At 35.1% G+C, this 14,633-nt stretch overlaps 1 protein-coding gene across 8 annotated transcripts in view; it reads right to left on the minus strand.

The window, feature by feature from the left end:
- Positions 1-6,016: 6,016 nt before the first annotated feature.
- The window catches only part of MINDY2 (MINDY lysine 48 deubiquitinase 2), an 82,206-nt gene continuing 73,589 nt past the window's right edge, over positions 6,017-14,633 (minus strand). For 3 of the 8 annotated variants that reach the window (XM_011282904.4, XM_019832349.3, XM_003987101.5), the window contains one exon: positions 6,017-12,533. In XM_011282904.4, the coding sequence (XP_011281206.2) occupies positions 12,405-12,533 (129 nt within the window). In that variant the 3' untranslated portion in view covers positions 6,017-12,404. The remainder of the gene's footprint in view (positions 12,534-14,633) is intronic. The other 5 variants (XR_006599187.1, XR_006599186.1, XM_019832350.3 and 2 more) reach the window with 5 other exon arrangements.

Genomic DNA, 14,633 nt, shown 5'->3' on the forward strand with positions numbered 1-14,633 from the left:
ATGGATGAAATTTGAGCACATTATGCTAAGTGAAACAAGTCAGAGGAGGACATGTACTTTATGATATCATTTATATGTTTTATCTGGAAAAGATGAACCTGTAAAAAACAGACAGTAAAATGGTGGTTATCAGAGGATAGGGGTAAGAGTGATAGTCAGAAAGGTACAAACTTGTAACAAGTAGAAAATAAGCCTTACAGATCTAATACACAGTGTAATGGATATAGACCATAATATGTACTAAATTATGTAATGTGATATATAAATACGTCAACATGCTATATACACTGTAAACTTACACAATTCTATGCATCAAATCTATTCAGGAAAAAAAAATTAACTTGAAAGATCACAGACGTAACTTTAAGAACTAAGACCATAACACATCTAGAAGAGAAACAAATCTTATTGATCCCAGATTTAAATTTTTGATTGGATCCTTGAAATGTAGATGAAAACTTTCAGAAATGTAAGAAATGGTTTAAAAAGGAAGGTCATTGGAATATATTAGGTAAGCAAAAAGTTACTGAATTTTGTTGAATGAAATATTTATAAAGGGAAATAAAGCGAAGAGTCAGTGATTAAGTACAATGTACATTTTAATTTGGCCTCCACATCATATCAGCAGAATAATCCACTCCTAGAAAGATACAGTTTTTCAGCTTGACTGAAACTTCTTGTGGTAAATCAAAAGCACAGAAAGAGAAGCTTCAGAAAATTTCAGGCTATAACATTTGACCTTTTAATGGATGATCCAATACCCCAGTTCCACCCTAAAGGAAAAAAACAAACCGCTAATGAGGTGAAGTTTCAAATGCTTACTCCAGAATCTGACTTTAAAGAATTTCCCGTAGCCTCCCTATACTGAGATCCTAATTTGGGGAAATGTAGCCTGCACCTTAAACAAGTAATTAAATCTAGGAAGACTGATAATTATTCTTTACATTAAAGGAGTCAAGAATGGGATGCAAATTTGTGAACGCTTCCATAATTTTAAGTAAGAGAATGGATTTGGAGTTAGGTCTGGTTTTAAATTTCAACATTGCCAGTAGCAGTGACTTTTTGGAAGTTGCATAATCTTTCAAGTTTTTGTTTCCTTTTTTTAAAAAAAATTTTTTAATGTTTATTTTGAGAGAGAGAGAGAGAGAGAGAGAGAGAGAGAGAGAGAGAGAAACCGTGAGTGGGGGGAGGGGCAGAGAGTGAGGGAGAAAGAATCCAAAGCAGGCTCCAGGCTGTCAGCACAGAGCCCAACACAGGCTCTAACTCAGATCATGACCTGAGCAAAGACGGAGTCTTAACCGACTGAGCCACCCAGGCACCCCTCAAGTTTCTGTTTCCTTAACTGTATCAATATCAGTCTAAAACTGTTGTGAGGATTAAGAAGATAAACAGTGAAATGTCTGATACATAGTAATATCCTAATAAATATGGAGTAGTGTTACAATAATGAGTAGTAAGCAGTTAGTTTCCTGTTTCAAGGACTAGGACATTTAGTGGAATGCCAGGATTCAGAGGCTACTACATTTCATTTACATGATCACCATTTATTTATAGCGACTTAATTCAGTAAGGTTAGCAGTCCAAAGAAAATTCCTCAAAAGACTGAAGACTCCACTGGGGGCTCCTGACTGGCTTAGTTGCTCAGTCGGTACAGCATGTGACTCTTGATCTTGGAGTCATGAGTGCAAGCCCCACCTTGGGCCTAGGGCTTACTTAAAAAATAATAATAATGAGGACTCCTTTAAAATTTATTTATTTATTTTTCAAGAGGGTCGGTGGAGAGGGGCAGAGAGAAGAATCCCAAGCAGGCCCCACACTGCCAGTGCAGAGCCCAATGTGGGGCTCAATCTCATGAACCATGAGACGATGACCTGAGCTAAGATCGAGAGTCAGACGCTTAACTGAGCCACCCAGGCGCCCCAAATGAAGACTCCTTTAAAGGTGACATGTCAGCCTTTGCCTGAGTTGACTAAAGGGTAACAGAATATGCCAACCCAAAATATGCCTTTTTGACATAAATATTATTTTGAGCTGATTATTTTGAGAAACAGCAGAGACAAGAGCTCTGAAAACAGAAGCTACCCTTTTATAATGGAAATTTAAATTTATGAAGGTAATCTTCCTTTCTCAGAAAGAATATGACTAAATCACAAAAAAATTTTGTCAATGTGAAAAGACACCAATTTAAAGGTTAATATGCATAACAAACCTTGCTTTTGTTTACTATACTTTTCCTGGTTACTTACCCAGACCTGGTCTCCTCCACACTCTTCTTTTGTCTTTATCTGAAATGATATTTAAGCCTGAATACGAAGCCACCTCTGATAGGGGCGCCTGGGTGGCTCAGCCGGTTAAGCATCTGACTTTGGCTCAGGTCATGATCTCGCGGGTTCATGAGTTAGAGCCCTCTTGGGCCCTGTGCTGACAGCTCAGAGCCTGGAGCCTGCTTCAGATTCTCTCTCCCATCTCTCTCTGTCCCTCCCGCTCTCACGCTCTCTCTCGCTCTCTCTCTCTCTCTCTCTCTCCAATATAATAAACATAAAAAAAATTAAGCCTCTGAGAGTTAATTCATCTTTCTGAAGCTCCCAACTATACATGAAATATACATGTTAATATTTTTCTTATTAATCTGTCTTGTGTTACAGTGGCCTCAAGCCAAGAACTAAGAGGGGTTGAAGGAAAATATTTTTTCTTCCCTTACACAAACCTTTGCTGAAAGTGCTGACTTTGGCTGACTCTTTGTCCTATGCTCCTGATTTATTGCACTTAATTATTTTTTATTTTAATTTTTTTAATGTTTATTTTTGAGGGAGAAAGGGAGAGAGGGACAGAGAGGATCCTAAGCAGGCTCTGAGCTGTCAGCACAGACCCTGATGCGGGGCTTGAACTCACCGACTGTGAGATCAGGACCTGAGCCGAAGTCAGACGCTTAACTGACTGAGCCACCCCAGGCCCCCTTAAATTTTTTTATAGAGAGAGAGCGTGAGCAGGGGAGAGGGGCAGAGGGAGAGAGAGAAAATCTTAAGCAGGCTCCATACTCAGCATAGGGGATTCAGGGCTCAATCCCACTACCCTGGGATTGAGCAAAATCAACAATCAGATGCATAGGGGCACCTGGGTGGCTCAGTTTGTTAAGTGTCTGACTTTGGCTCAGGTTATGATCTCACAGTTCGTGAGTTCCAGCCCCACATAAGGCTCTTTGCTGTCAGGGCAGAGTCTGCTTCAGAGCCTCTGTTCCCCCCCTCTCTGCCCCTCCCCTGCTCTCTTGCATGCTCTGTCTGAAATAAACTTGAAAAAAAAAGTCTTTAAAAAAAAAAAAAAAGAGGTAGACAGTCAATCGATTGAGCCACCCAGGCACCCCTGTCCTTGTAAAATACAATGTTATAGCTTTAGTCCAAATATGACCCTTCCTATAAAGTCTAGGTTCCTGGGTCTCCTGCTATATTTTATTCTTGACAAATGAGTAATCCAATAGTCTTCTAGGACAGCATGCCACAATTTCCAGTTTTATCTGGTATTCATTATTATATTATTCTATGCATTCTAAAGTTTTGTTTGTTCCATGCTTTTCACTCTGGGTCATTCTGATTCCAGGTTAATCTCAGCCCTCATGGTAGGGTCAGCATTATATCTGGAGATAACAGAAAAATGTCTGCTTTTATAGGCTTAAGTAGCTTTCTTAATCTCCTTAATCAGTCTTTCTTAAAGTTCTTGGCTTGTTAAAACAAAAAGTTTTCCCTAGTCTATTAGTACTAATCTGTTACAATTTATTTTGTTATGTATATCACATTTTATATGCATTATTTTTAAACTTTATAACAAGGTATAAATTATGACATTTTAGTGTAGAAAACAGGCTGTGTAGTATTAATTTGCTCTAAGATTAGTGGGTACTTTTAAAAAAGACCAATAGGCCTGATTTTGCAAATTTCTGCAGGCTTGAGACAGATATGACTTAAAAAGTCCAGGGTCAGAATTTGAACACAGATCTAGCCTAGACCTATATGTCCCCTTCCAGATACATTTGTGAGCACAGCCTCTGGAGTCAAACTGCTTGGTTTCAAATCTCAGCTCCAAAAATTAATAGGTGCGTACTTCATCGGATAATATAAAGTGAAAAAGAGACCCTGCAAGGAAAGATATGAGACAGAAAAGGACAATGCTGCTTACTCTAGTTTTGTTGGAAGTGTTCTTTCATCAACTCTGGGAGGATACAGGATGATGCCCAAGGAAAATCAGAGGCAGGAATAAAGGAATAGGAATTTTAGTTCCCTCTATCTACATAACTTTTATTTTTTTAATGTTTATTTATTTATTTATTTATTTATTTTAAGAGAGAGAGAGAGAGGGAGAACAAGTTGGAGAGGGGCAGAGAGAGAGGGACAGACAGATACCAAGCAGGCTCTGCGCTGTCACTGCAAAGCCTGACACGGTGTTCAATCTCACAAAATGTGAGATCATGACCTGAGCCAAAACCAAGAATCAGATGGTTAACCAACTGAGCCACCCAGGCACCCCCATAATTTTTTTTAAGTTTATTTATTTATTTTGAGAAAGAGAGCAGGAGAGGGACAGACAGAGGGAGAGAAAGAATCCCAAACAGACTCTATTTTCTCAGCGTGGAGCTGACATGGGGTTCAATCTCACAAACTGTGAAATTTTGACCTGACCTGAAAACAAGAGTCAGATGCTTAACTGAGTGAGCTACCCAGGCACGCTGCACTTTTATGCTATAGGAGAAAATGGATTCAATAACCCAACTTACTTATTTCACTTATTTAAAGGACAGGGAAACAATAACTATTAAAGGAATTAAAAAATTCCTCTAAATAGATATTCAAATTCATTTAAAGTGCCAAGAAAATCAAGATGAGTAAGACATGCTTCCTGTTCTTTTTTTTATTTTTTTATTTTTTTTATTTTTTATTTTTTCAATGTTTATTTATTTTTTGGGACAGAGAGAGACAGAGCATGAACGGGGGTGGGGCAGAGAGAGAGGAAGACACAGAATCAGAAACAGGCTCCAGGCTCCGAGCCATCAGCCCAGAGCCCGACGCGGGGCTCGAACTCACAGACCGCGAGATCGTGACCTGGCTGAAGTCGGACGCTTAACCGACTGCGCCACCCAGGCGCCCCATGCTTCCTGTTCTTAAAAGCCTCACAATCTAGCTTAATTGCTATAATGAGGGGAGGTCAAGAAAACACTGTGTGTAATGATTAATTCTGTTTAAAGGGCTATGGTGTCTGAGAAAACTTTCACAGAAATGGCAGACATTAGCTGATTTGGACAAAAATTTCATATTAAGTTTGGCTTGGTATAAAGATAAAGTGATCCCTTCTCAGCTCTTTCTAACTTAGTCTTCCAAAAGGATAAGAGTATCAGATATAATGAATCTACCGTTGGGATCCAGTAGTTGACTACAGTTTAGAGTTGACTGGTTTTTCGTTCATTGCCTCTTGGGTTAAAATCCATCTTTATCAAGTGTTGGTCCATTAAGCATCTGACATCTGCTCAGGTCATGATCTCACAGCTTGTGGGTTCGAGCCCCGTGTCAGACTCTGTGCTGACAGCTCGGGGCCTGGAGCCTGCATTAGATTCTGTGTCTCCCCCTCTCTCTGCCCCTCCCTTGCTTATGCTCTCTCTCCTTCAAAAATAAATAAACATTAAAAAAAAATGGGGCGTCTGGGTGGCTCAGTCGGTTAAGCATCTGACTTTGGCTCAAGTCATGATCTCAGAGCTCATGGGTTCGAGCCCCATGTCTGGCTCTGTGCTGACAGCTTATAGCCTGGGGCCTGCTTCAGATTCTGTGTCTCCCTCTCTCTCTGCCCCTCCCCAACTTGTGCTCTCTCTCCCCTTCAAAAATAAACAAACATTAAAAACAAAGAGTTGGTCCAATTCTAAGAGTTAATCCTAGAGTTCACAATTCTAAATATGAATCAATGTCACTTCTCCATCTCTCCATTTCCCCACTTTGTAAGAAGTACCTTAATGAGATGAATATACATAACAGAAAGATTGTTTGGTCTAAATATCAAAGTTTATTGAAATAAAATATAATCTATAATAAAAAATACTAAGGGTGTTATCACTGGTTACAATTTTAAGTATATTAACAAAAGGTCCAACATTTTAATCCAAGAATGACACTATCCTTGTGGTACAACAACAAACATGAAATTAAATGTTGAATAATACTGAATAATTCTATCAGAAATATTTTACACTTTCCCATCTATGTTCAATATGCCTTTTTAAAGGAATAGCCTCCAAAAGTGAAACTTTTGGAATATGTTTAAGACATAGTTTTTAGAATTAAATAGTTTTAACATAATTAGCATTTAAAACAATAACTTTCTTTCATAGAAATTCAGTTCAATTCTAAGCTGGGTAGATGCTTTTAGGTATCATTTGAAAAATGTATTTCAATGCTGTTTTGTATCAATTTCTAGGAGTGCTATTATTCTCAAACTGGAATTAAACCTGGTCATGAAGCAAAATGGATGAATTGTTTCAGAAGTAGAAAGGGCATTAAGATAGTAAAGAAAAGGATAAAATAGGTGCTCATACACAATCTATATATTCAAACTCTTTGAGAACTCTATTTCAGTTGGCCAATCTTGGCCTAGCACAAAGAGATCTGTATGTCATAGCAACTTCCTGACCCAAATAGTCAGACAGTGAAGTGGAGGAAGAAAACTTGTTTCTTCTTGCGACATTTCAAAATCACTCGCTCTGCAGTCATTATACCATTTCACTTCCTATTCCCCAAAATGTGTGCCACATCCAATTATTCTGCACAATTCAAGGAAAAAGACTCACATGCACTAACTTTAGGAAATGACTTTCAGGTACCTCTGAAGTTTCACAAGTGAAGATTATCCAATTATCCCTTTTGCTGACTGCTGTGGAGCAATCATACATCATTCTTCTATGATATTGTCCTACTTGTGATGTGTGGATCTGTGAAAACAATAGTTGTCATTTTATTGAGGAAAATCGCCTTTTAACAAAAACCTTTGGAAGTTTTTCAAATCCTCATCTTTAAAAATCTGTAGAACTATGATATCCACTGTACTCTGGAAAATAATGATTATATCATACAACTAAGATGTGAAAAGGAGTAAAAACTGACAAAATTGAGACACATCAGACAGATCTTCAAAGATTAAATGCCAATCTTAGTCTATAAACATATTCTACTAGTCAGAATCACTCTATAGGATATTTTACTTATAATGCCCATTTGGACAGGTCACTGATATGGGAATTAGGATGGGAATTTGTGTTTTCTGACTTCCTATTTAAAGTTGTAACTACCAGACCCAAAGAAGCCAGCATCACCATCAGAAGAATTCTGCTTTGTATATCCTCTTAGTAGGAGGCATCTCTGCCTCTCTGTAGTGTAGTTAAGATGGATATAAAATTTTTAAAATTCATGACAAATTATTAAGTTATTTGAAAAAATTCTTAAATTCTTAAAGTTAAAATATTAGGTAAAGAACAGGCACTGCAGAATAACAATAGAACTCTTTTTGTCTTTTAAATCTACTGTGATTTAAAGTTTAGGTTTTGTATTTCTGCTATGGTATTTCAATACCTTATATGGGATAGTACCATGTTCTAAAAAAGACTGTTATAGGGAGAGAAGTCTAAATCTCAGGACAAAAGGACAAACCCGAACTTGAAGCAACAGTTGGAAGACTTTTACCCAGTTTTTAAAAATTTAATGTTTTTAGATCAGAAAAGTGAAACTAGAAATTAGAATACTTTATGTAAAAATACATATGCATATCACAATGTATTAAACTCTAATTTCTAACAGCAGAGACCCTGGGATTAAGTAAGAGACATGCATGAATTAAAAAATTAAGATAAATCTTCAAAAGAAGTTAAAATTATCAGGGTCCTGCAATCTGTCCCTCAGACTCCATTATCTCTCTTTCGTAAATTTTTTTGGCTAACAAGCCTTCGATTTTAAACTTTGTTTTAAAGTGTCACCTGAGAAAAGTAACGTTGATTCTTCATAAGATTTTCTCAGTAGCTATAATATCAGTAAAATAAAATAAAATAAAATAAAACAAAAAGCCATTATATTCCTAGAGAACCTAGGAACTCTCATCCATGCGCAAAAGTTTTACATGTATGTATTAGTGACCTGATACCAATGTGCTTTGTTACATGGAGAAAAAGGCAATCTAAATACTTAGATATATGAAAGATACTGGAAAAAATAGACTTTTAATGCTTTTTATACTCCCCAAATTCTCTTGATTTTGATCATATAGTCCAAAAGCAACTGCAAAATACATTTTAGGAAGAGATAATGCCATACTCAAAGACAAGGTAATTTTACAAATTTAACAGCATTAAAAAAACTGACTTTAAGAAATATTGTGATTGGGGAAAAGATCTGCACACTCAAGAACAAAAACTATATATATGATTATTTAAGTAATACTCTGAGCTTATACTTTGTCCTTTACTCAGGAGTGTTAACGCTCTGAAAAAATGAACATCCTTTACATATTTAGAGTAAACTGAGGCATAGAAAGTTTGTCCATGGAAAGATAAAAGCCAGATTTTTAGACATAAAACAGTTAAGAATGCCTATTTCTAGTTCCTTAAAATACAAATTACATACTATCTTTAATGCCTCCATGTATTTTATCAAACATTAGTAAGTTTACAATTACAGTTTAAGTTGTATGCCCAAATATTGTACGACAGGCAAAGCCTGTAGGTTTTCTATCGTATTTTAAAATAACTGGAATATTTAATAGGAAATTAAGTGAAATGTAATCATTTTGCTTTAAAGCAATTTTTTTTTAAATAAATGAAGTTTGAGGACAGTTCTGGAAATTTTTGCCTTGAATGTATTTCTCCAGCAGGACTTTATAAATATCAGCTTCATATGCCAACATTAATATGAGGACTATAATTCTTTCCTTAGATATCTATTTGCCTTCTAGTCCTCTTTTCTATCAAGATCTCTCTTAATGACCTGAGCTGGTGATTCAGTAAAAACAAAGTGTTAAGGTTTTGTGCCAGTACAAAATGGTTAATGTTGGATTCAGTCAATTAATCTCTAATACTAACTTGCTTAATTAAGCTAAGATCAAGAAGTATGAGGAAGAATTTGAAACATAATATGGGATAAGTAGTCAAATACTAGAAATATGAGAGACTAAAACAAAATATATTATACAACTTAATCCTGAACTCTAGTCTATGCCTCACTCAACTGTTAAGCCAACAGATACCCTGAAACATGGAAGAAGTTACTTCACCTAAGCACACTGGACCAGCATATTATAAGAAACAGCCAATGCCAATTTTAGCTGCCCAAATGGCTTAGGTTATTTATGTGTGTGTGTATTCTTAAATGGTAAAATTTGAGGGAAGGTTCCCAGATTCCTTTGACAATAGAAGTCATGGATCCTTGCTTCAAACACACACACTCACATGCGCGTGCGCGCGCGCGCACACACACACACACACACACACACACACATTCTCTCTCACTCTTTCTCTCACACGTACTTCTAAGTGTTGATAACCTATTGTAAATCACAGCATTGTTGATTCACTGGGGTTACACATGAGGACACTTTTCATATTGCTAACAAAGACTGGTCACTAAACTTATGAAATAGCCTTTGAAAGTACAAGAAAGTGCAGTGACCATATCCATTCATTCATGTCTCTTTTGCTAGCTGTAATAGTGATTGGTTGATACAAATGTGTCCCTAATCTAGCCTACAAATATTAAAAACAAAAATGTTTAAGTTCTAACTTCTGCTAGCAGTTCATGTAACAGTTTTCAAGTACTACAAAATATTGCGAAGGAAAGCCTGTAATACACCACTATCAAATTCCAATATCCCCAAACCAGCAATGAAATGTCTGAATATGTAATTTGTTGCCTTGAGCAAAATTTAAGAATATAAAGACACAATAGCTCTAACCTTCAAGGTTGGGAAACCAGTATCTCCCAAGAAGTTTGTTTTAATAGAATTGAACATTTAGTTTTTTCCTCACAGTAATCAAAGCAAACATTTTATCAGTATTACTCTTGGTATATCAAACTGAATTCCAGGAATGTAAGAAAGTCTGAGTTGGAAATATTATGTAGAAAAAAGGTTGAATTAACAAACACATTACATTTTTTAGTTATTTTTTATAAGTATACATTGACATCTACTTATCTGATAGCAGCACTGCTGGTTTTGAGTTGTTTTTTTTTTGTTTTTTTGTTTTTTTTCCTTCCAGAGGGAATGCAGAATGGCAGTATTATCTTTGGAACAAATTAAGAAGATAGTAACAAATAACAGAAGAATAACTTTTACACATATATTTTTCAAGGGTAATAAATAGATAAGTATATAATTATGGAAAAATACGCCTCAAATATGCTTTTTAAAATTTCTCAGGATTTACTGTTTTGTTTTTCTTATTAAAATATAATGCACTGTCACTACTATCTCTTCTAGGAAAAACAAACCCTAAGGTTTCATTTTCCTCCTCCAACCAATAGAGTGGTATCAAGAGTAAACTTGAACTAAGGTCAACTTGCTTGAGCCAACAGAGAATTCTGTAGTAATTTGATTATTTCACAATGTACACATATTCTAGGTTATTAACAAGAGACTCACCAGATATTTTGTATCAAAGTGTTATACCCCAAACAGGTTCTCTGATGATTTATCATGCTAGTATAGGAAATCTGAAGGAGTAACAAATGGTATAACATAACCAGACATGCAATACAGAAGGACATGACATAAAAGATACAGCTTGACCCTGGATTTTTCCCTTAGAATAATTCCTTCCATAAATAAGACTTTACTTTTTATTTTTACATACAGACTCATCCTATAAATAGTCTTGGATCACGGAGAATGTTAAAGACATAGCTTAAGAACTCTACACCACATTTTTTTTTTTGTAGTCTACTGTCACCCCAGACCACAAAAAACATTCTCCAAGTGGATGCTCAGGTTAGATAAAGATGCTCCTAAACAAATTTACTGAGGCTTAGAATGTAAATCACATAACTACCTGCAGCAGCAATAGTCTTTTCAAAAATGACTAAATCAAACTTTTAAATATAAAGCATATATAAAAAGGACTATTAAGGATAGTAGAAATACAGGAAAATATGTGTTGCCTCATAATAAAGTTCAATAAATATTCTTTCTGAATCCTATAAACACTACAAGATGTTATAGGTCTATTTGGTTCCCATAAGTTAAAAAAGTCTGATTGCTTTTACATAAATTCCTCCCAATTCTTATCTATTTTCAAACAGATTTTTATTAATGCGTTTCACTAGACTCAGAGATTATATCTCTAACTTCCTTTCAGAAATGTGCTTTTTTGTTGGCTTTACTAAGTATACGTAATTTTCTAGCAAATAAACATGATTTAAATTTTAAGGTTCAAGGTAATTCTAGAAAAAGGTAGACATCTGAACTATCTGCTTTTCTATATTCCTGTATTTACAAGGACTAGCATCCACTGTGGTTTCCTTCTTATCAGTTATCGCACTTTCAATAAATAGTAACTGTAGTACAAGTTACGTATATTAAAGATTTCAAAATTCCTCAAAATTTCACAACACTACAAAGTCATTAATATCTGATTTTACAGAATATGAGTATTAGTGTTATGTAATTTTTTTTGCTATTGGAAAAGAAATACAACTTATTTTTTCTATCTAAATTAAACCCAAGCTCCATTATCAGTTCTCAAGATAGTATCTAAAATGTACATTCCTAAAGAAAGGTAAAGCTGTTCAAGGGCTGAACTAGTCCAATACAGGATTAAAGGTTATTTATTTGTTATTTTTTGTCTTGGTTTGTTTCTTGTGTTTTGTGTGTGTGTGAGATTGTGTGTGTCTGTGTGTGTGTGTGTGTTTTCCTTTTATATCCCTATATTAACCCCCTGGTTTCTCTTGGATTAGATAATAATTTAACATTGTAAAAATTAATTTCAGAAACTATTGTGCTAATATTTAGATTTCAGGAAGGAATCAGACAAAATCAGTTACCTCCATTCATTGTTAGAACAAAAGATAAAATAGCTTACTAACTGATATGAGTTATGAATGTCACTATGACACAAAATTTGCTGTGATTTGCTTATTTGGCTACAAGTGCAGTATTTTTCATGTATGATACCACACAGCATTTCCAACTTGTAACGCGAAACTCCAGCTCACGAAGAGTGTACTGTGTGACTTGAAAAAGTCTGATTGTAACTAAGTAACAACCTTTCCCCTGAAAAACATGAACAAAATCCATTGGGAAATCAGGCACAGACGGTATTTATCGGTTTTTCTTCCTTTCCTCCTGTGGTTTTGTTTCTCAAGACATACAGACGCATCCAACAGAACCCACCACTGTTACAAAATGACACAGCTATTTTTGTCCTTTTCTTTTTCTTTATCTTTTTCTCGAGGTTCCTTTCGTTTACGTTCACTATTCCCAGATTGTCTTCCACTTGATGGAGAGGCTTGTGCTGGCTGGCTTTGCTTTAAGAAAAATAAACAGGAAGAAATTACCTCAACTTTCTAAGGTGCTTAATCATAGTTATCTAGAAAGAAAAACCATAAGAGTGAAAGGAATCATTAATAAAAAAAAGTTATTTGGTCACAGACTTGTTATATGGTATCTGAGTAACTGCCTCTATCATTTTAGATAGATCTAATTAATGTATTAATTATTGTAAGTAAAAGAAATTTCAAACAATAAATAATGTGGAGGATTATATTCCCTGAAGCCTCAAATTCAAGAAATATTTGTTAAAGTTTATGTTAAAGAAATTGACAACTTTTGGTAAACTAAGTTCCCTAAGACCTCATCAAATACTATAATAAACAGATTTTCAAGGAGAAAAAAAAAATCCTGAGAACTTTGAGTGTGAAATAAGTGTATTCTGTGAAATAAGAAAATGTTTTTAGTGAAGAGCTAGTAAAAATATACCAGGTTTTAAATTTTAACCTTGGAGTAATCAATATTTGAACTAGAAATATAAATACTTAGTTTAAGGGAGACCTCTATGTTTAAAATTTCATCAGACCTTAAAGAGCATCTTATCTTCTTTGTATCCTAAGTCAGAGGAACAGTTCTGGCATGGTACAGTTAAACATAACAAAAGGAGAATTTCTTTCATTTTCTCATTTTTCATACATCTCAATTAAATGAGATTTAACACAAAGGAACCCACTTATAGTCACATTTGCAGTGCTTAAAACGTTTAACTGGGAAAAGTGAAAAGTGGAAATGTGCTAATCTTTGTTGAATACTTAGTACATGTCATACATTGGCTTAAGTACTAACCTTATTTGTCCTTAAACAGAAATCTAAGAGTTAAGCATTATCTTTTATTTTCAAGATAGGGAAAATGAGGCTGAGAGAGGTAGGGGACTTTGATCCCCCGTAAGGGGATACAGAAGCAGGAAATGCAATCCATGTCTATCTGGCTCTGAAGTGTACCCTGTTACCAGTAGTACTTCATACTGCCCTGGAATTTTTACAGAAGACTTTGTTCCAATTGGTTCATATTCTTTGGAGCTATTAACAACTTAAATTTGATTCAATTGCAGCAAAAATAATAAAATGCCTAGGAATAAACTTAACCAAAGAGATGAAAGACCTATACTCCTAAAACTATAAAACACTGATGAAAGACATTGAAGATGACACAAAGAAACAAAGACATTCCATGCTCACCAATTGGAAGAATAAATATTGTTAAAATGTCTATACTACCCAAAGCAATCTACAGATTTAATGAATTCCTATCACATACCAACACCATTTTTCACAGAACTAGAACAATCCTAAAATTTGTATGGAACCACAAAAGACATCAAATAGCCAAAGCAATCTTGAAAAAGAAAAACAAAACTGGAAGCTTCACAATTCTAGACTTCAAATTATATTACAAAGCTGTAACAATCAAAACAGTATGATACTGGCACAAAAACAGACACATACCTCAATGGAACAGAACAGAAAATCCAGGAAGAAACCCACAGTTAATATGGTCAACTAATCTTTGACAAAGGAAGAAAGAATATATAACAGGAAAAAGTCTCTTCAACAAATGGTGTTGGGAAAATTGGACAGCTACATGTAAAAGAATGAAACTGGACCACTTTCTTACACCATACATAAAATAAACTCAAAACGGATTAAGGACCTTAATGTGAAACCTGAAACCATAAAAATACTAGAAGAGAGCACAGAAGTAATTTGTCTGCCATAACAACATCTTTCTAGATATGTCTCCTGAGGCAAGGAAAACAAAAGCAAAAATAAACTATTGGAACTACATCAAAATAGAAAGCTTCTGCAAAGCAAAGGAAGCAATCAAACTAAAAGACCACCTACTGAACGGGAAAAGACATTTATAAGTGATTTATCTGATAAAGGGTTAGTATCCAAAATATATAAAGAACTTACAAAACTCAACACCAAAAAATCCAAATGATCCTATTAAAAACCGGGCAGAAGACATGAACAGAGATCTCTCTGAAGAGGACAAACAGATGGTCAACAGACACATGAAAAGATGATGACAATGACTCATCAGGTAATGCAAATCAAAACCACAATGAGGTATCACC

Source organism: Felis catus, chromosome B3, assembly GCF_018350175.1.
Source record: "Felis catus isolate Fca126 chromosome B3, F.catus_Fca126_mat1.0, whole genome shotgun sequence".
NCBI classification, from domain to species: Eukaryota; Metazoa; Chordata; class Mammalia; order Carnivora; family Felidae; genus Felis; species Felis catus.